The 20,889-nt window shown below is 39.8% G+C and overlaps 1 protein-coding gene and 1 pseudogene across 1 annotated transcript; one reads left to right on the top strand and one right to left on the bottom strand.

The window, feature by feature from the left end:
• Positions 1–240: 240 nt before the first annotated feature.
• On the top strand, positions 241–2,888 carry LOC117029108 (histone-binding protein RBBP4-like; annotated as a pseudogene).
• Positions 2,889–6,331: 3,443 nt separating this feature from the next.
• Positions 6,332–19,913, bottom strand: SLC35E3 (solute carrier family 35 member E3). Its single transcript, XM_033118159.1, has 5 exons — positions 19,296–19,913; positions 18,353–18,463; positions 14,086–14,244; positions 10,938–11,020; positions 6,332–8,614 (listed from the first exon to the last, which is right to left on the bottom strand). The coding sequence occupies exons 1-5, from the start codon at positions 19,695–19,697 to the stop codon at positions 8,428–8,430; spliced, it is 942 nt and encodes a 313-aa protein (XP_032974050.1). The 5' UTR covers positions 19,698–19,913; the 3' UTR covers positions 6,332–8,427.
• Positions 19,914–20,889: the final 976 nt, after the last annotated feature.

The following is a 20,889-nucleotide window of genomic DNA, read 5'->3' as shown; positions in this document are numbered from 1 at the left end:
TCCCGCAAATAGCCATAAATAATTAATGGAATTATCAATAATTCAGCTCCCAATGATTTCATATGATGTATGAAGCAGCTTTGAGAAATGAAATGAATCAAATCATGTCTTCTAATATAACAAATATGACAATAAATTATTTAATGTTCTCATTATGCTTCCACGGGTAAAGAAATACAAATGAGCTGCAGCATCCCTGCAATGCTCAACCCCAGGATGTCCCTGGCTTGCCTGCCCACCATGGCCAATAAAGAAGCAGGCTTTGGTGATGCAGTAGAAAAACGTGTGACCAACAAAGAGTACAAAATATGGAAAAAGAACACCACTTTTCTTTACAATTTGGTGATGGCCCATGGTCTGGTGTGGCCCAGCCTAACTGCGCAGGGCTTCCAGATGTAACCATACTAGAAGGGAAACATCTCAGCATTCATTGACTTGTCCTGGGGACACACATATTGGATGAACAAAACCACGTTGTGATAGCCAGTGTGCAGCTCCCTAACGAGGATGCTCAGTTTGACGCCTCACACTACGACAGTGAGAAAGGAGAATCTGGAGGTTTTGGCTCTATTAGTGGAAAAATTGAAATAGAAACCAAGAACAACCACAAAGAGGAAGTAAACAGGGCACATTATGTGCCCCAGAACCCTTGCGTCATTGCAACAAAGACTCCATCCAATGATGTTCTTGTTTTTGACTATACAAAACATCCTTTGAAACCAGATCCTTCTGGACAGTGCAACTGAGACTTGCATCTCCGTGGACATCAGAAGGAAGGCTATGGGCTTCCTTGGAACCCAAATCTCCCATCCAAGTACTAACCAGGCCCGACTCTGCCTAGATTCCGAAATCAGATGAGATCGGGCGCATTCAGGGTGGTATGGCCGTAGACAGAACCCAAATCTCAGTGGGTACTTAGTGCTTCAGATGACCACACCATCTGCCTATGGGACATCGCTGCTCTTCTAAAGGAAAGAAAAGTTGTAGATGTGAAGACCATCTTTACAGGGCATACAGAAATAGTAGATGTTTCTTGGCATCTGCTCCATGAGTCTCTGGGTCAGTTACTGATGATCAGAAACTTATCTGGGATATTCGTTCAAACAATACTGCCAAACCAAGCCAGTCAGTTGATGCTCATACTGCTGAAATGAACTGCCTTTCTTTTTTCTTTCTTTCTTTTTTTCCTCGTAAAATTTTTTTTTGAATTTTATTTTACTTTTTTGACATTCAATATTATTTGATATTAATTTCAGGTGTACAGCAAAATTATTAGACATTTATATAATTCAGGAAGTGATCCCCCTGACTAGCCTAGTACCCACCTGGTACTATACAGTTATTGCATAGTATTGACTATATTCCCTATGCTTTACTTTACATCCCCATGACTATTTTGTAACTATCAATTTGTACTTAATCCCTTCACCTTTTTCATCCTTCCCCAGCCCCCTTCCATCCATCACCCCAATAAGTCTAGTACCCATTTGACACCATACATAGTTATTACAATATTATTGACTATATCCCTTATGCTATACCCTACATCTCCATGACTACTTTGTAATAACTAATTTGTACTTCTTAATCCTTCCTCTTTTTTAACACATACCCCAAGCCCTCCTCCCATTTGGCAACCATCAAAATGTTTTCTGTATCTATGAGTTTGTTTCTGTTTTGTTTGATTGTTTTGAAGTTCTCACTAAGTTCCTTGAGCATCCTTATAACCATTGTTTTGAACTCTGTATCTGGTAGGTTTCTTGCATCCATTTTGTTTAGTTCTTTTTCTGGAGTTTTCTCCTGTTCCTTCATTTGGGACATATTTGTTTCCTCATTTTGGCTGCCTCTCTGTGTTTGTTTCTATGTATTATGTAGATCTTCTATGTCTCCCAGTCTTGGCTGGGTGGTCTTATGTAGTAGGTGCCCTGTGGGGCCCTGTGACACAGTCTGCCTGGTCACCTGCTCTGGGTGCTCCAGCAGTGTTTCTTGTGTGGGTTGTGTGTGCCCTTTTGTTATAGTTGAGCCTTGATTACTATTGGCACATCAGCAGGGGAGAATGACCCTCAGGCTGATTGGCTGTGGGGTTTGTCCACATCCATAGCTTATAGGCTGCTGTGCAGGTGGCTTACCCCATGGAGCATGATTTGCCCCAGGGTGCTCTTTGTGTGTGCCACTTGTGAGGCTAATTGGGTGGTGCTATGCTGTGTCTGAAGCCAGCCTCTAGGTATGTTGGTTCTGGGGCCTCTTGAGAGGGACTCCAGTGAAGGCCCAGGTCACCCACTGCTTGTGACTGGCTGGGGAGTACCTTGGAGGAGCTACAAAGTGATCTAAGGTTGGTCACTGCCGATGCTGGACCTAGAGGTGTGTGGGAGAGGCCACGCTGTGAACCAAATATGTCTGTCACCAGTACCAGGCCTAGGGTAGCTCTGCAAAAATTCAGGACACCTGGAGGCCTGCTGCCACCTGCCGGCTCCCCTAAGTCCTTTCTTTCAGTCCTTAGAGTTAGTTCATTCTTGTTGCAGGATCAGCTGATAGGATTTGGTTCAGCCTTGTGGGATCTGAGAAATCTGAAGGTTAAGTTGCATTCCTTTGAATCACATAAAGAAGAAATCAGGTTCAGTGGTCACCTCACAATGAGACTATTTTGGCTTCCAGTGGTACGGATCATAGATTGAATGGCTGGGATTTAAGTAAAATTGCAGAGGAATAATCCCTGGAAGATGCAGAAGCTGGGTCACTGTAGTTGTTTATTTGTGGTGGTCAAACTGCCAGGATATCTGATTTTTGTATCAGAAGACAAATTCATGCAAGTGTGGCAAATGGCAGAGAACATTTATAATGATGAAGACTCCCAAGGAAGCATGGATCCAGAAGGACAAGGGTCTTAGATACATGTTTCTTGTAATTTTAGACTCCCCTTTTCTCCCTCTAACCCTGAGGTTGATTTAACACTGGTTTTGAGACACAGAATTTGTTCAGCTACCCCGCTGTAATAGGTACCATCAACAATACTATTAGACCAAATTGAGGGTGTTTTATAAATATTAACTGGGAGACTTGATTCAGCAAAGCTACCGACTTACAAATTTTCTTCAGAAATTTTCTAGTAACAAATGTCTAAAGTAACCACTGAAAATGGAATATTGTGTATGGTTATTTTATTTTTATGCTATATCCCTCAGTTTTTCAGACTTAAAATTTAAGTAAAGGCTAGAAGTAAGGAATAGAATGAAGTAGGTACTGTAAGTACCATGAAGTACAAGTACTGCAAGATATCACTGTTATTCAGGAAATAGGGGAGACTTAAGTCATATAAATTCCTACTCTTAAAATTTCACACCTGACTTTCCAGGATGCACATTTTCCTATGTAGACCAGTCTTCTCTCAGTTTCTACAGTTAAAACTACATGCTTCTCTTTCCCCATATGCTTTTTACTGCATTTCTTGAGCTGTTTTTATATTATTTCTTTTCTTTCTATGAAATGGTTTTTTAAAAGAACTTGGGACCAACAACTTGTAAAGATGCATGTTTTTACCTGACAGGTATACCACAGGTAGACTGTCCAGTTAAGTTGAGATGATTAATTGATAGCTTGTATTTATTTTTAAAGTCAAATTCATTCTGGATAAGAGTTTTTCTTTTCTTTTTTTCTTTTTTCTTTTAGGAGTTAGTCCTTGATCACTAGATTGATATCATCTCTATCTTGGGTGACTTGTTTCACCAGCAGGCCTGTTACTCTCCATGACTAACTGTGTAAGTGCTTATAATGGAATAAATTGCTTTTCTACATTAAAAAAAAACAGAAAGAAATGCACATGAAAACAGAATTCATGAGTAAACAAATGCACATGAACAAACAAACAGTTCTTGTAAGGGTGAAACAAATAAGTTCTTTCTCATTAATCAAATCTGCTCTCAATATAAACAAATGAGAAATCACAATTTTAAACTGAGAAAGCAGAAACGGGATTTTATAGCTGGAGAGCACCTTGGAAATCATTTGGATCCAAGTTCTCATTTTATAGATGAAGAAACTGAGAACTAAATGTCAATCAACTTGCCCTAGGCTATGCTAGTAAATGGCAAACTCTGGACCAGAAGCCGCGATCCTGACGTCCAGGCTACCCTGTCCCACTGCACCATACTAGCTCTCAGACTGACAATGACCTTTTCTCGGCAGGTTTTTCTTTTTATCTGTAGCAATACTAGATACAAGAAAATGCATGACTGGATCAGCCCTTAGTGTGCTTGCAAAATTGTTTTTCCAAAATATGCTACAGTTGGCAAAAGTAACTGTTGATTTTATTAATAGCAACGCATATGACAAGAATACATTTAGGAGTCAAACATAAAACTTCTTTTCAGAGTGAAAGCTCATCCCTGTTACAGAAACATGTGCACTTCTTCTAGAAGTACAAAGGATTTCTCGTGATTTACAATTTTTTGTAATGATAAATTACAATCAGTCTTAGACTCACACACAAAATACACCCAGTTCATGTCAAGCAACATTCAATATTGCTTGTAATACTGCATGTTGCAATAGCAATGGAATTTTCTATACTCTTGGATTCCGTATCTTTACCTCTCACACACCGACGACTCAGTCCACTCCAATTTGCTTTTTGCCTCCACTATTCCACTGAAAGTCTTACTAAGGTCAACAATAAACTGTCAATACAATGGCTATTTTTCTGTCCATGTCTAGCTTGACCTCTCAGGAATATGTCACGTTCATCCACCTTTGCTCCCATTATATCATCATCCTCATTTTCCACCTACCGCTTTCTCTTCCTTCTCAGTTTCCTTTGCAGAATTATCTTCCTCTACCAGTATATGCTGGAGTTCAAGGATCAGTTGTAGATTGTTTTTTGCTCTGTATGGTCTTCTAGGGCAAGCTCATCCTGGTGTTTTCATGCTTATCAGGTGTACTCCAGTAACTCCCCCCGTTTTAGCTCCACTCCAACTCAAAAATGTCCTAACTCCTAGACCTGTATATCTGATTTGATTAACATCTTGAATTGGATATCTCAAAGAAGCCTCAAAATCCAGATGGCTATGTGTAAACTCATACTCTTCCTCCTCCCTCCCCTTCTCTTCTTGTGTTTCCTCAGAGCACGGCACCCTTCTCCATCAAATTGTGCAAACCAGACACGTGATTGTTGACTCCACCCCTTCCCAGGCCCTTCATTTCCAATCCCTCTCAAGGCCGCTGACTCCATGTATTAAATCTTCTTGACTCTATTCACTTCTAGCATCTCACCACCACCACCTTTCCAATTATCACATCTCAATACAGTAATCTCCCAATTGGTCTCATGGCATCTCTCTGGTTTTTCTTCATTTGTTTCAAAGCAAAGGGGTTCACTGTGACAATGCTCAGAAGACTCCCTTTTGCTTACCAGACTTCTAACGTAGCCTACCAAATAACCAGATAACCTATGAGCCTTCCCAGGCTCATACCACACCCTATCCCCCCACTCTGCTGTACTCCATCCTTTTTGCAGTTCTTTACACTCATCATAATTCCTCCAACCAATGGGCCTTTGTGCTGTTCCCTTTTACCAGAAATGCAATCCCTTTCCTTTCCTTAGCCCACTTCTACGTATTCATCAGATTTCAGCTCAGCCATCCTTTCCTCATGGACACCATCACTGAAAGCCAATCCTGGGCCAGATTCTTTGGTGAAAGGCTCCAGAGAACCATGTTCCTTTTAGAAGAATAAACTCACTTTGTTTTTATTTAATTAATGCCTATCTTTTCTGCTAGACAATTGTCTCTTGGGAACATAGGACTTGCTTTACATGAAAGGATTGCCTTTGCAGTGCCTTGCACAGTACCTGGCACATAATATACATTCAATAAAACTTTGTCGAGTGAATGGAATTTTCACTGTCTGATGTTAACAAGTTTAACCCAGTTCAAGTTTGGGAACAGAAATGCAGAACACAACATGTCTAATAAATCTGGTCTCCATTTTTTAAATCCGAGTTTCACCTTTGGCCATTCTGCATACTTCATTCACCCAACAACTATTTACTGATGGAACTCCTGTGGAATGCTGGATGAATGCTGCTGCTTTTAAATAAATTAAAAAAAAAAAAAAGATGACAACGAATGATTTAAATATAGCAAGGTTTAAAAAGTATTTTAAAAACTGAAACAGGAGAAAGCTTACTTCATTTCACAGAGAAAGATTTGTCCTTTAAGTTATTTTTAAAAGGGAGGAGAGGATTTTCCTATTTGGGAACTGGACAGGACAGCATTACCAGGGCACATACACAGAGATGCTCTCGTTCTCCCACTAGCTCTAACATGCAACACGAAAGTAAAAGCATCAGGTTCTCTTTATTTGTAACAGGTAAAAACTGAAGTTCAGTCATTTAACGTAGGATACAAAAAAAAAGTGCAGTTACATCTGTTAACAGAAGGACAGTGTGCGTTCTTCCACAGCACCGTGTTTCCGGTCTGTCTCTGTGGCTGGCCTGGTCAGCTGGGACATTTTTTCCCCCACAGGACTTTCCTTTTCAATGGGAAGATCGTCTTCAGGGCAAGAAGTTTTTATCGGCCTCTAGTTCCAGTGGTACATATTTTATTCACTTATATATCTGTACTCCCACCCTATCTTTCTCCAACCTTCTCAATGCATTGACATCAGTCGTTTATAATAGCCCTCCCCCAACATTTATTATAAACCTCCCCAAGTTGTATTTACAGTTAAAAAGAAATTGTACATGGCACAAATCAACTCAGCTGTTAGTGCACGGAAGTCACATAATCCTCCCTGTGCTGAAATACTTTTCTCCAGCTTTTGGGAAATAATTATATGTTAATTTAAACATACACAGAGGGCATTATTAGTTAAACAATGCCTGAGGCTCACTTGGTAAGACAAATTGTTTTGTACTTCTTAGCACAATAAAATATATCCTTGGAAACTGAGAAAAACCAAAGAATATTTAAAACAAAATCAGAAAATCACACATACTAATCACACAACAGACTGACTGATACATTGAAATTCTGTCAAAATATATTTTCCACAAGGCTTTCATTTTAAACAGGTTCAGGAAAAAAAATCCTAAAAGATGTATTTTATACATGTAGCTCTTTGTCCTCTTAAGAGTTGTTTTCTCATTTAAAGTTTATAAATAACATTTATTTAAAAAGAATTATTTATTACAAGAGGGTTTATCTGTCTCAGTCAATTTATTGTGTGAGGTTATCAACAAATACTTTTGATGCTTTAATGTCAAGACGCTGAAAGGCAGAAATACATTTTTGCAATTAAATATGCGGCACTATATATTTCCTTAAGTGGAAATCATGAATTTCCCCTATACCCTAAGCTAAAAAAATTATTCCTTTAAAAACTCATGGAACTAGTTTAATATTGACCATTTTTCTACTTCTCTTTCAAATCTTTCCTAACATTTTCAGTAAGTCTCTGCTTAGTGTTTGGATAACATTTAGCCTGACTTGTTGCGTAAGAATTTTCCTCAGCCACCTCAGAAAGGCTGGACACAGCTCACTCCAAATCCTCAATGCCAAAGCTCCACACACCTCAAATGTGTGGCGTAGGAAAGTGGAATTAAGATTACCAACATGAAAGGCTCAGAGGCCAGGAGAACACTTACCAAGATAATACAAAACCTGTTCAATTCCATCTATAGTCTTTTGTTGGGCCATTTAAATATGGAGCTACGAGGATATTGTTTTTTCAACTTCACGTGTAATTTCAAGAGTTCACTGAGAGCTCAAAAACAAGAGAGTACCTATAGAAACTGAAGGTTTTTGGATAACGTATAACTTCTTACATCAATTTTCTACTAGAAAAACGGTACTATTGGAATTGGATTTTGTCTTATGGTCTTCTTTACTATACTATGCTTTCTATAAATTACATTTCATTTCCATAAATGAAATAAGGAAATTATACTATACCAACTAAAATAGGAATGCTAGATTTACATTCTGACTGGAACACTTTGGCCAAAACTATAACAGAGTTCACATTGGGGACCACCTACGAGCAAGTAGAGGAGTCCTATGTTTCCTTCCTCGGAAGAGTTGAATATTTAAAAACCACGACATACTTGTAGTTCAGTGAAGTCCTTTATAACTATTATAGAACTTTAATTTCACGTACTTCGTTTGGTATAATCAAACCATCCTATTGACTTCATATAATCATCTTTGAAAAAAAGCATGAACCACTGTTTTAGAGGATTACATTTTTGAAACAGTGTACTCTTTTTAAAAGAAAAAGTCATATTTATGAATATTATTTCCTTTGTGTTAACTTCTCGTAAATTACCATTCAATGAACTTTGCGGTGTAATTTCTTTTCTTATTTGAAAGCAACTTACACACTTAACATCTTTTAATCTTCTTGGGGTGACTTTCCTCTCTCCATAAAACCCAATTAAGGACGTTGTACCAATTTACTCTTACTTCCTTCCTGTTCACCGAGTTTAAAATGGGTATAGGCGAGAATGCCAAATAACGTACATAACATGCCAACACCCTGATTCACTGACAATGGATCCTTAAATAATATATATCCTCCAAATAAAGTAATGCAGAACTTGAAGTGTCCGAACATGTTATAGCTGAGTTTTTTGGATAAGGATAAAAAGGAGTGACAAGGTAAATGTTACACACACACACACACACACACACACACACACACACACACACACACAGAGTAATGGCTCCCTGTGGCTGGAAAGAATTGCATGAACCAGAAACTAAACAGCAGCCTCCCACCTAAAAAACAACCGAAACTTCAGTGAGGTGCTGGGTCAATCCTAGTTTCCACAGGTAGGTTTTAGCAATTAACCAGAGACAGGAGACAGCCTCAACTATCCTTGTTGACCTCTCCAAAGAAGAGAAAAGGGGCTATCAGGTTGAGAAAGGAATTCAAAGCAAGGTACAGAGAAAATAATTTATACAGCAATTTATGATGTTTTAGAGTGCCAATTCTAATAAACTTCCCTTGGCGAGTGAGGCGAGAGGTGGAAGGTCCAACCAGAGAGCTGACTCAAGGTGAGCACATCCAGTACGCTTTAAGTTTAGGTGGGAAATGCGGGAAGGGGAAGGAGTACCACCGAGCAGAATGACCCACCAGGCACTGAGCACCACGTGTCAGCTAGGATAATAGTTATCAGCAGCAGTAAAGATGCACAATAAACATCTGCCAGGTGCTTAACACATATCCTCTCAAACACAACAAACCAACATTGTCTGAGAGAATATGTGACAAGAACGAGACCCGAGAGTTCTCGTAGGGACAAGTCAGAGCGGAGAGCGCTCACAACTCAGCAGCATCCCACACTACGACCCTTCCCCCCTCGCTTGGTTTCCACACCCCTCTCCTTCCTCCCGCCTCGAGTGCTCCTTCCCTGCCTCTTCTGCCTGGCTCCCCTCATCTCTCTGAACGAAACACTGAAGTGACCCAAGACTCAATCTTTCGGCGTCTCTTCTTCTCCTTGTTTGCTTGGTCATCTCAACCCGTCTCACCGCTTTAAACCACATTTACACACCACGAGCTCTCTCTGGACTATCTCCAGCTGAGACGTGACCCTGAGCTCTCAGACGTGCTGACCAACAGCTGAGCACTTACTCTGTGTCCAGCATTTCATATCCTCTTTCCTGCTTTCCTTTTTCTCCTTGGCACTTAACACTTTCTAACACTGCATATGTATATTTTCTGTTTTTCTTATTTATAGTCTGTCTTCCTCGCCAGAATTTAAGCCTGTGAGAGCAAAGATTGTTATCGATTTGGCTCATTACTGTATCTCCAGTGCCTGACATATAGTATTTATTCAGTATGTAAATATCAAGTCAATAAAGGGTTTACAGTGCGTGTTCAAGAAATATTTGTTGAATGAACAAATCTTCTTAATCAGGGCACACTTGGATGTCTTGACTTGGCAGCATAAGGCACGATGTCTGGGACCAGACTGCATGGTTTGAAACCTGGGCACCACACTTAGCTGCATGACCTTCAGTTATTTAACCTTTCTGCACCTTCATTTTCATCTCCGCAAAATAAAATGATAGACTTTACCTCACAGAGCTGCTGTGAGAATTAAATGCCTAATATACACAAGGTGTTTCAAAAAGTGCCTGGCACAAAATAAACATTTATTAAGTGTTGGTTTTTTTAAAAAAATATATTATTGCTGTTATTTTTTGATAGTTGGCAAATATGCTGCTTTTTTTGCTTTGATGACATCTCAGTGTTCACTCATTTATATAAATCAGTACACTCTGATATAATGTTACTAAACTCTGATTTAAGGAAATCCGTTCTCTGCCTTTGCCTAAGAATGGAGCAGAGTGAAATGAGCAGAGAAACACAGTGACAAGCAGAACGTTAAGAATGGCAGTTGAGTTGGATTCAGACCTTCAAGGCAGGATTTCATTTCTTGAAGTAACATTGAGAAAAAGAGGCACACCCATATCCAAATAAGTACAAAAACATACTCAAAAAGTCAGAGGTCACTTGTCGATTTCAAAGGTCTGAAATGATCTTTTGTTATCTGGGTAACCACACCTCTACTTTATTATTATGGATAACTGAGAATTGATTGACAACCCAAGCAGCCATCCCATTATCCACTCAACAAATATTTATTTAACGCCACTATGCGCAAGGAATGGTTCTCTATGTTAATTTTGACAAGGGGAAAGGTCATCTATTAAGAAAATTTAAAAAATGTTCATGAAAGCTAACCCATTTTCTCAGTTCATATTTCTTTAAATTTCTACAGACTCTAGTGTGGAATGAGATAGTAAAATATTAAAGATAACTCACTCGATTCAGTTTAGGCCATTCAATAGCAAGTGTGAGACTCAAGGAAATGAATGTGGTGGAGTTTTGGAAACGATACAAGACTACGCATTTGTAAGTGATTAGGAAAAGGATACGTGACTGGTGAAGTGTTCCCAATGATCCAATAAATCGATAAGTTCACCATGAAAGCTATTACTCCAGAGAGCAGCACCATAAGCTACAAGCAAACCAAAACAGTTTCAGTCATTAGAATCATCAGGTAAAAATACATTTCATTAGACATTTCTAAAAACTCAAATATCAAACATTAGGAGCAAGATTTAAAACAAGATCAATTTGAAAGACAACAAGAATTCAGGGAAAAAGAGCAGAATGAACAGTATTCAGAAATGTAACTTTGTCTACAAAACTCATAGGAAAATTCTCCATTAATATTCTGCCTCTGAATGTGCATTTCCAGGTTCATTTTTCTTATCCATCTGAAGAAAAATTATTTTGTAATAATTTCTTATTATAAAAGTTATATATGTTCATTATAGAAACATCAGAAACTAAAGACAAGCAAAAAGAATATACGGAATTCTTATAATCCCAACTACCCACCACTGTTAATACTTCAGCATATATCCTTCAAGATATATTTTCTATTGACTTGCTCATATTATTCTTATTTAAATTGAATCAATACGCATTCATTGGATAAATACAAAACTAGGCCATGCCTTACGAGGATCACAATCCGTTCTTGTCCTCACAGAGCTCAGAAACCACTTAAGGACATAATAAGTCATGATAACCAAGCTTAACACTTACACAGTACTCATTAGTACCAAGAATTGTTCTAAATGTTTTACATATACTAATTCATTTGCTTCTCACAAACACCCATGAGGTGGCAAAATATTATCCCTTTTTACAGACGAGAAAACAGAGAAAGACAGAAAGAAAGACAGAAAGAAAGACAGAAAGAAAGACAGGAAGAAAGAAAGAAAGAAAACATAAAAAGAAAGAGAAAGGAAGGAAGGAAGGAAGGAAGGAAGGAAGGAAGGAAGGAAGGAAGGAAGGAAGGAAGGAAGGAAGGAAAGAAAGAAAGAAAGAAAAGAAAAGAAAACAGAGCACAGAGAGGTAAAGAAATTTGCCTCAGATCACACAGCAAGTAAGTGTCAGAGCTGAGATTTAAATCCAGGCAATCTGGTTCTGGAGTCCTTGTTCTTAACCCACTCTGCTATGCTACCTCTTAACCACATGGAAGTGAGAGTGCAATGCACAATTTCTAGCTCAGGCAATGAAAGAAAATGAGCTATCTCATCAATAGGCAGACAGACGACAGGTACTATGTGAATTTATATGTAGGACACACCATTTTGTCTCCTATTTAGGTAAAAAGAATAATACCTTATTTGTTTTATAAAAGTGAGGCCCGTTAGATTTTCAACTAAAAAGGAACTTGCTCCTTAAAGATTTTAAAAACTGTTTCTAGAAATATATCACTATTCATTTTCCTGAGTTCACAGAATGTTACATACATATTTCCTGGTGACTTAACACATCGTTGAAAACACAACTTCAAGATCTATTTTGAGGCGATGATGCCCTCTAGGGACACTAAAGAAGCAAGATGACTTTCCCTCATTAAATGGCCTCAGATGGCTGTGCATTATTTCTTTGACTTTTTACAGCCTTTCTGCTGCTCTCCTCTTTTTCAAATCTGTCAGAGGGTCTATCACAAACAGCTTCTCCCTTTCTAATTTCAGGTGTTTATGCTGCAATGGTATGAAAACCAGATAACCAAGATGGCTAGAGCTTTTGTAAAATTAAGAGGAAATATCATTTGACAGATGGTCCAGGGATTATATGCCAAAGCATACGAATTTGAAACAACTATCAATCTGCTCAGAGGCAGCATAGCGGGCTGGTTAAAAACATGGACTCTGGAGCCGGAATGCATGGATTGTAGCTCTGCTTACTAGTTGTGAGATCTCAAGTTAGTTACTTAACTCTTGGCCTGTCAGTTTCCTCATCAGTACATATAGGGATAATAATAGTACCCACACAATAAAGTTGCCAGCAGGACTAAGTAAGTTAATATTTGCAAACTGCTTAGAGTGGTGCCTAGAACAAAGAAAGGGCTACGTAAGCTTGATTAAGTTAACACCACCAACAAAAAGACATGTCATGGGAAGTTACGGAAGCAGACGTTCCTTCCCAAAGTGGGGGGATTATATTTTCTAATTTAAAATGTCCCCAAAGTATATACCCCTTTGATCTGGCAATTCCACTCCTAGGACTCTATTCCATAGAAAAAAGGACCAGTCCGTGGGGTCACACGTACAAGGATGTTCACTGTGCACAGTGGTCAAGTACCGGAGATGGAGCGATGACAGACACAATGAAGAGAACGAGCTGGGATAATTCAGACTTTCCTGAGATACTGAGAAAAGTCAGATGCAGGAAATTACGTGATACGATCCCACTTTTGTAAAAAGAAACCAATGTTTACTTTGGTTTCAATATGTACAATGTATATAAGCGTGTGTGCATGCATGTGTGTGTTGGTATGTGGGTGTATACTCCACGGAGAAAACTATGTAAGAACAAACACTAGACTGTTGACATGATTTCCTTCAAGGGGCAGGGATGGGGTAATGAGATGTTGAAGTGTGTAAGGGTAGGAGGGCTGGGGAAAGGAAAGATATGATAAAAACAGCATATACGACAAGGTTCCATGTATGTAAAATTACACATACACACATACAATCAAATGCATATGTGTGTCTGGATATATAAAAAAGAGATCCATGAAATAATCGCCAAAATGGTAAAGGTAATTTATCATAAAGTTTGGCAGGATTCTAGGAGACCTTCACGTTCTTTATATTTTTATGTATGTTCAAAATCTATACAATGAGCATGTACTATTTATATTATTAAAACAAAATCAATAAGGCTATATTTTCACTGTAAAAAAATAAAAACAGATGCCCAAATTATTTGTGGGCTATAGCTTGCAAAGGTCAGAGCAATAACCAGGTATCAGGAGACCTGAACTCTAGCCCTGGTTTTACCACTGACTACCTGTCTGACCTTAGGCATGTCCCTTAACCTTTCTGTGCCTCAGTTTTTTCATCTAGGAAACAATCCTCACGTTGCCTCCCGTAAAGGGTGATTACGAAGATTAAATGTGAGAATGGATCTGACAGTGCTCTGAAAATTAAAATTGCATTCCTAATGGAGGGATTATTACTATCTTGTTCCTTAGACACCAAAACAATTAGAACTCACCAAAGCAGAAACTGACCAGGGACCAAACAGACCTCCTTCTCCAAACAATGGTTCAAAGAAGGGCACGGCGACCAGCAACATGGCAGAGGACATCGGGGCCTGGTAGTACAGCAGCTGCATTGAGTTCACTTGCAACTCATGCTGTTTGGCTCCTACCCACTGAAAATTCAGAGATAAAACCCGTTAGGCAGAAAAAAAAAAATAGCATTACTCAATAAAGGAAAGAAGCAACGCTAGCCACAAAGATGGGAATGGGGGCACAGGGCTGGGGGGAGAGGAAATGCCTAGTCATTCTACAAGATTTCAAAGATCAAAAGCATCTGAAAATGTCCTTGAAGCACCTTGGATGAAAGGAGCTTTATAAATTCTACGTCTAGTCATATATTTTCTTCTCCATGATAAAGAAGGAGGGAAAAAATCCTCTCTTCCCTCCCGATCCTAGTAAACGAGGAAAGTCAATGCATACAGGGGCCCACGAGCATCAGAGATCTTAGGAAAATAGGGCAGGAATGGAAATTTAGGAGGTAAGTAGGAATACAGATGCAGTGTCAGACTTCATTTCTGTCTAAAAATGCCCCCCCCAAAAAGAAGACTGGGGGGCAGGGCAGACTAATTAGAGACTGAGAACCTCAGGTATTCCGGGTGGCTGCCACAGTGTGTGGCTAGAAAGGTATGAGAAGCCTTTCCTTTCACTTTAGAAAACCCAACCAATGGTAGAAGGCATTTTCTTTTTTACAGCACCAATACACTTCAAGAAATTAGATGATCAGAAACCCTAAATGACTATATCATTCATTAGAACCAATATCTCAAAGTGTCAAATCCCATCAGTCCTCAAAATGCTTCACAAATATGACTGTTTAAAGAAAGCTTGACAGGACTGTTTGAATAAGATCTGGCAAAAACAGCCAGGATTTTGAGTAACTGCTCCTACACAATTCTTTTTCCTGTAGGTCTGGGTATCTTGTTCCATATACTCTAACTCTATAGAAATTCACTGAGACAAAAATAGAAGAGCAGGAAATCTGAAACATACTCCTGCCAGCCGTAACTAAGAGTCTTCTGTGACTATGAAGGACAAAGAACTGGTTTTTCTGTTGCCAGCTCCTGGGGCACCGCAGTGAGCAAAAGTGTATGCCTGCCCCTGTGTTCCTTTAGCAGCACCACCTGGAATGGCAGTGACTTTCAAGGCCTCTACTTTCCCTTCCTGCAGTGCAGCCTGGCTTCTGCCCATCACCCTTCTGAGGAAACTGCTCCCCGGAAGGGCACCATCATCTCCATTGGCCACATCTGGAGGACTCCTCTCCACACTCCCCCTGCTGGAGCTCTCTGCAGAACCTGCAAATTTCTCTCGGATGAACTTGACCTCTGGTTTCCACTGTTGCCTCACTCACCTTTTCCTTCACTTACTACTTTTAAGGTAGATGTCTGGCCTTCCTCTTTCACCCCCTCTGATCTCTTTTACTATCCACTGACATCTGTAGCTCTGACCTCTTTCCTTGAGCATCCTTCAACATTTACTGGCCGTCTTCACTTAGATAATCTGCAGAGACTTGTTTAAAATCAAGCTCATTACTTCTCCAAATTAGTTCCTCCTGTGTTGCCACAATGCTTTATAGAACCTCCTCCAAGGATCAGACTCCTGACTTTCCTGGCTCTCACATTCAGTCAGGTCCTACTAATTCTTTCTCCAAAAGGTTTCTGGAATCTGTTTCTCCTTTCCACGCCCACTGCCACTGTCCATGTATAGGGCCTTCCTGTCTTCCCCTTGCATCATCGAGAGCTTTCTAACTGCTCAGCTTGTCACCCTTTCTTTCCTCTCTTGTTCAGTCTTCATTGCCACTAGAGTGAATTTTCTAAAACACGGAGAATGATCGAGTCACACCCCTACCTGCACCCCTTCCCTGGTGCCACAGGATGAAGAGCACACGTCCTTAGTGTGACAATAAGACTCTGCTATGGGGTCTCACTCACCCCAAAGCCTTGTTCTTCCACAATCGTCTCAGCAAATAAATCAAGTCCTCCAAATGCTCCATACTTTCTCACATCATTGCAAAGAAAGCAAATTCATGAGTGTCCTTCAATTTAAATGAAGTTTTCCATAAACACTTAACCTCACCACCCTCTTGTAGAACTGCCACTTCCTCCCTGGTGTACCTCAGAACTTTCTGTAGACCCTGAGCTATCCTGCTTGTGATCAGCTGTCTACCTGTGTTTCTTTCTACAATCTGGATTGTAGCTGCTTTTCATCATTGTATCCTCAAGGCTGAGCATAAAGTACAAGAAATGTGTGCTGAATGAATGAATGCGTCAACAGGGTTTCTACAACTAAAGCTAACAGCTGATCACTCATCTTTTAACTCCTTTTAATGCCACAGCAGTATAAGAAGAAATCACTTAGAAATTACACCTGGATACAATGGGAAAATAGAACTTTCTTTCTTTTTTTTTTTTTAAGGAGGGTGCAGCTCACTGTGGCCCATACGGGGATCGAACCAACAAACTTGGTGTTATTAGCACTACGCTCTAACCAACTGAGCTTAACCGGCCACCTCGAACTGTCTTTAAAATGAATTTTTTGGGAATATATCTATTCTGTAACAGTACTTTTACCATTTACTAATAATGGAGAACTTTGCCCATTAGCTGGTCTACAGTCATTCCTTGGTCAATCGCATTTCAAATATCTACCTGAGGGATATGGAATCCTTTGATTCCAATCTACAGCAATTTTGAGACTAGTGTGAACAAAAATGGTCATATCGGCACGGGCAGTTGAGTACTCTGAATTGAAATTATGTATAATGAATTATGTACAGTAAATTCTAACGTTCAACAAGTAAAATTTCTTGCTATACTATTCAATAAATACTTAATCCGTACCAGGCAAAAAAGTTCACTTAGCAAAAAAGATTAAGAAAGTTCATTTACTGTATCTAGTAACAATATTTAAACTCATTGACGTACACCCAAATACAATTTTCTTAACACACAAAACTGAGCTTCCTCTGATTATTGTCTGCAGAAAAAGACGATATCTGGGGGCCAAGTGACAAGACGGAGTGGGTGCTCCATCCTTTCATGCCACTGGTGTCTTATTTAGACTGCTTCTCTGCCGCTGTAATATTCAACCCCAGAACTCTTACATAACAATGTTTCTGAAATGATCAGTATTAGAAAGTTTAAGATGCTAAGGCTGGGGTGGCGGATGGCTCAGTTGGTTAGAGCAGGAGCTATGGGCAACAAGGCTGCCAGTTCAATTCCCACATGGGACGGTGGGCTGCGCCCCCTGCAACCAAAGATCGAAAACAGCAACTGGACTTGGAGCTGAGCTGCGTCCTCCACAACTAGATTGAAGGACAACGACTTGGAGCTAATGGGCCCTGGAGAGATACACTGTTCCCCAATATTCCCCAATAAAATTAAAAAAAAAAATAGATGCTAAGGCTCTATTATTAATCCTAACACTCAACAAGAATGTCTTAGTTTATAACCACTGGATGATTGAGAAAAAAGTAAAATTGGTTACACATTTTGACTCTTATTTCCCCATGCAGGCACACCCAGAATTTCCAGTCCAAGGTTTTCAGTATAGAGAAAATACTGTTTCACTGTACCCTACACCAAGTTATTTTTATCCTCACTATATAAGAAACAAAAAACATCCTTGTTTGGATTTTATGGTAATGAAGTAGATCTATGAACAAATTTTTAATGGACGCCTGCTATAGGCGAGGCACTGTGCTCGTACAATTGAAATACCCATTGCTATAAAATATTGATATAGACAAATTATTCAAAGCCAATATACAAGTTGTAACAGCAGCATACTTTTTCAGGTAAAGATTTATAAATATGAAAATTTCCTTTCCCATTCAGTTTTGAAAGTGTACTACTCCTTCACTATAATGTTGTAATTTTTAAAGAGTAAATGGCAAATGTAACCAATGAACTAAGTCCTCAAGTAAAAAGTCATACTACTCATTTTGTAAAGATTTCCAAGAAAATAATATAACATCACCCCAAACTCAGACTATTAAGCATGGGTATTATACACTTACAAACAGGTAGGTAGGTATTTGGTGAGCATCACACACCCAAGTTTCTCTGTCTCCTTTCTTCTCTTCACCTTGAGTCAATTTATGCAATTATGCTTTCTTCCCAACAGTCTATTGTCTCTATACTGTATTTTCTAAACCTTGGGATACAGCTTCAAAATTTATGAAATCTGCTAAAAAGGCACATAGAGAAAAAAAAAATTACCAACCACTTGATAAAGAGATGTAACTAAAACACCAAGAGCAGCAAACACCATTCCAAGGAAATTAAACTTCACATCGTAATAAGAATTTAGGATTACACCTAAAGTTATGGGAATCTGTAAAGAAAAAGAGGTAAATGTTGTTCAGATTAAATTCAAGAGCATTCCTGTCGCAGTGTCTGACAAGGTTTATCATAAAAACATCACTTGGAAACAATGAACCTCTATACATTTTTCTTCTTTTCTATTTGAAAAAAACTGTTAATCCTGTTTCCTCAGAGTGAAATATAATAATTCTACATTATGTTCACATTTAATTCTATATAAAATTTTGGGTAAATGAGTCAAGGCATTGCACTTTGCAAGATATGAATACCACACGCAGGCACACAGGAATAAAAGAACCCCCAAACTAGTGTCTAAACAACATGTAAACATAAATATAAACAGCATTCAGATCTTAAATATTGTAAGTTATTAAGGGCTAACATTATTTTAGTCCATTTCCTTTTATTTGAAGATGCAGAAACCTCTGCAGTATGTTGCTACTGACATAGTCTGAGACTTATAACTTATGCTAAACCTTGAACGTTTGACATACGTGGGGGAGGTGTGAGCTTTTGCAGATATTCTGATACACTGAATTGCACCACCCAATACAGTTTTCTTTTCTTACCGATCACAACATTTAAGGATTTCCATCAAACCGTAGTTATTAAAAACACACAAGCACACTTCTAGGCTTAAAGCCCAACAGAGTGCCAAGATGGCTTTTTTCCACCTCCCCCAATAAGCCTTAAATTCACATGCTCACAGATGATACATGTGTGGATTTCAAGCTGATGGGAAAGAGCGTGGCACAACGTTCCACATTCAAATTTCCCGGTGAGAAAGACGGTCCAGGAGGTGAGTTGCTAAGAGGTGCGCCTTGCCAACTGAAGCTACTCACCAGCGTGAGCTGTATTTTGGTAGAGAAGGTTTTCTTGTAGCAGAGGGTCTGGATGACTATGATCACCGGCGTGGTCATGGCCTTGGCCAGCTGATAGGTGCCTATGGTGTTGCTCTGCAGTGAGAGGTTGGTGAAGACCACGAAGCCACAGAAGCTGAGGGCCAGGAGGAGGAGCTTGGAAGGCGGCAGACTTTTGGGGGCAAAGATGTCCAGCTTCTGGCAGATGTACAAGCCCAGCCAGGTGACCACAAAGTGTACCAGGGTCAGGGTCATGTTGGGGAAGCCGTAGTGCACATAGATCCATTTGTTGAGGAACACGATGCAGATGGACACCAGCAAGTTGAGCAGGAGCCCCGCAGCGATGCGCCCGTTGCCCCGCACTCGTTCAGCCAGCGAGGGCATGGCGCCCACGTAGCCGGGGCTCTTCAGCCCCCGAGAGGGACGCCCGGCCTGTCTCTGGCTGCCCTGGCCCTCCGCCTCAGCTGCCGCGTCCTCGCAGCCGCTGGCTTCAACTTCAGGCTGGGGAGAGGGCCCCAGGCGAGCAACAGCCGCGCACACATGCTCTGCCGCCGCCCACAGAGGCTGAGACTACGCGGCAGCACGTCCCACGCGCCCCGCCCCCGGTCACGTGACTCGGGGAAGCGGCACTTCCGGCTCCAGCTGGCTAAGACCAGCCTCTACCCTACGCAGGCGCGTTGGGTTCTAGCTGTAGAAAGTGGCTTCTTTGGTTCTCTACAGCCCTTGGTCGCCTAATCCCGACCCTGGCTAGGCCTATCTGGGACCCTTTTCTTTATGTTTGACGTTTCCTGTGTGTCAGTTGACTATTTGCTAAACAGCTGCTCTCAAGCTGGTGCAGTGGGCTGTGCAGACACCGTTGGTCAATTTTACGAATGAGACAGGTGCAGAGCAGTTTGTAGTCCTTGCTGGAGAGGAGAAAGCATTACGTCTTGAAAGCACATTTTTAAATATTTTTAAACTCCAAACATGCAGAAGAGTAAACAGTATGATGAAACTTCATATACTCATCTGTTAGCAAACTATTCAGACTTTCTTCTTGTTGAATCAGTTTGGCCTTTTATTGTTCTAGAAAACTGTCCATTTTACTTAAATGTTCTAATATAAAGTTGTACATAGTATCCTACCATATTTTAAATTTATTTCATCTGCTGTTATATCTGTTGTTACATTTATTCTAAACATCATGCATTTGAACTTTCTTTGTGTCTTGGCTAGCCTTGCCAGTAATTTGTCTGTTTTATGGGACTTTTCAAAAGATTACTTCTACTGATTTTGTTTCATTCTGACATTTCCCCCTAATTCCTTAAATAGAATGTTCAGTTTGTTCATTTAAAAATAAAAAGGATTTAAGGCTGTTTCCCCGAGGATAGCTTTGCCCACAGTCCTCAGGACAATGTAATATCCTCATTGTCCATAATTCCTAACCAGTCTGATTGACAGTTTTAATTTCCTCTTTGATGTAAGAATTATTCAAATATTGAGCACCTGCTTTGTGTCAGGCACTGTGTTTGGCACTTGGGAGATAATGGAGTAAAACAAATCAAGACCCTCTCTCATAGAACTTAACGAGAGGACT

The sequence above is a fragment of the Rhinolophus ferrumequinum genome, chromosome 10 (genome assembly GCF_004115265.2).
Source record: "Rhinolophus ferrumequinum isolate MPI-CBG mRhiFer1 chromosome 10, mRhiFer1_v1.p, whole genome shotgun sequence".
In the NCBI taxonomy this organism is placed as follows: domain Eukaryota; kingdom Metazoa; phylum Chordata; class Mammalia; order Chiroptera; family Rhinolophidae; genus Rhinolophus; species Rhinolophus ferrumequinum.
The sequence above is the reverse complement of the archived record's forward strand: the minus strand, read 5'-3'. Positions and strand labels throughout refer to the sequence as shown.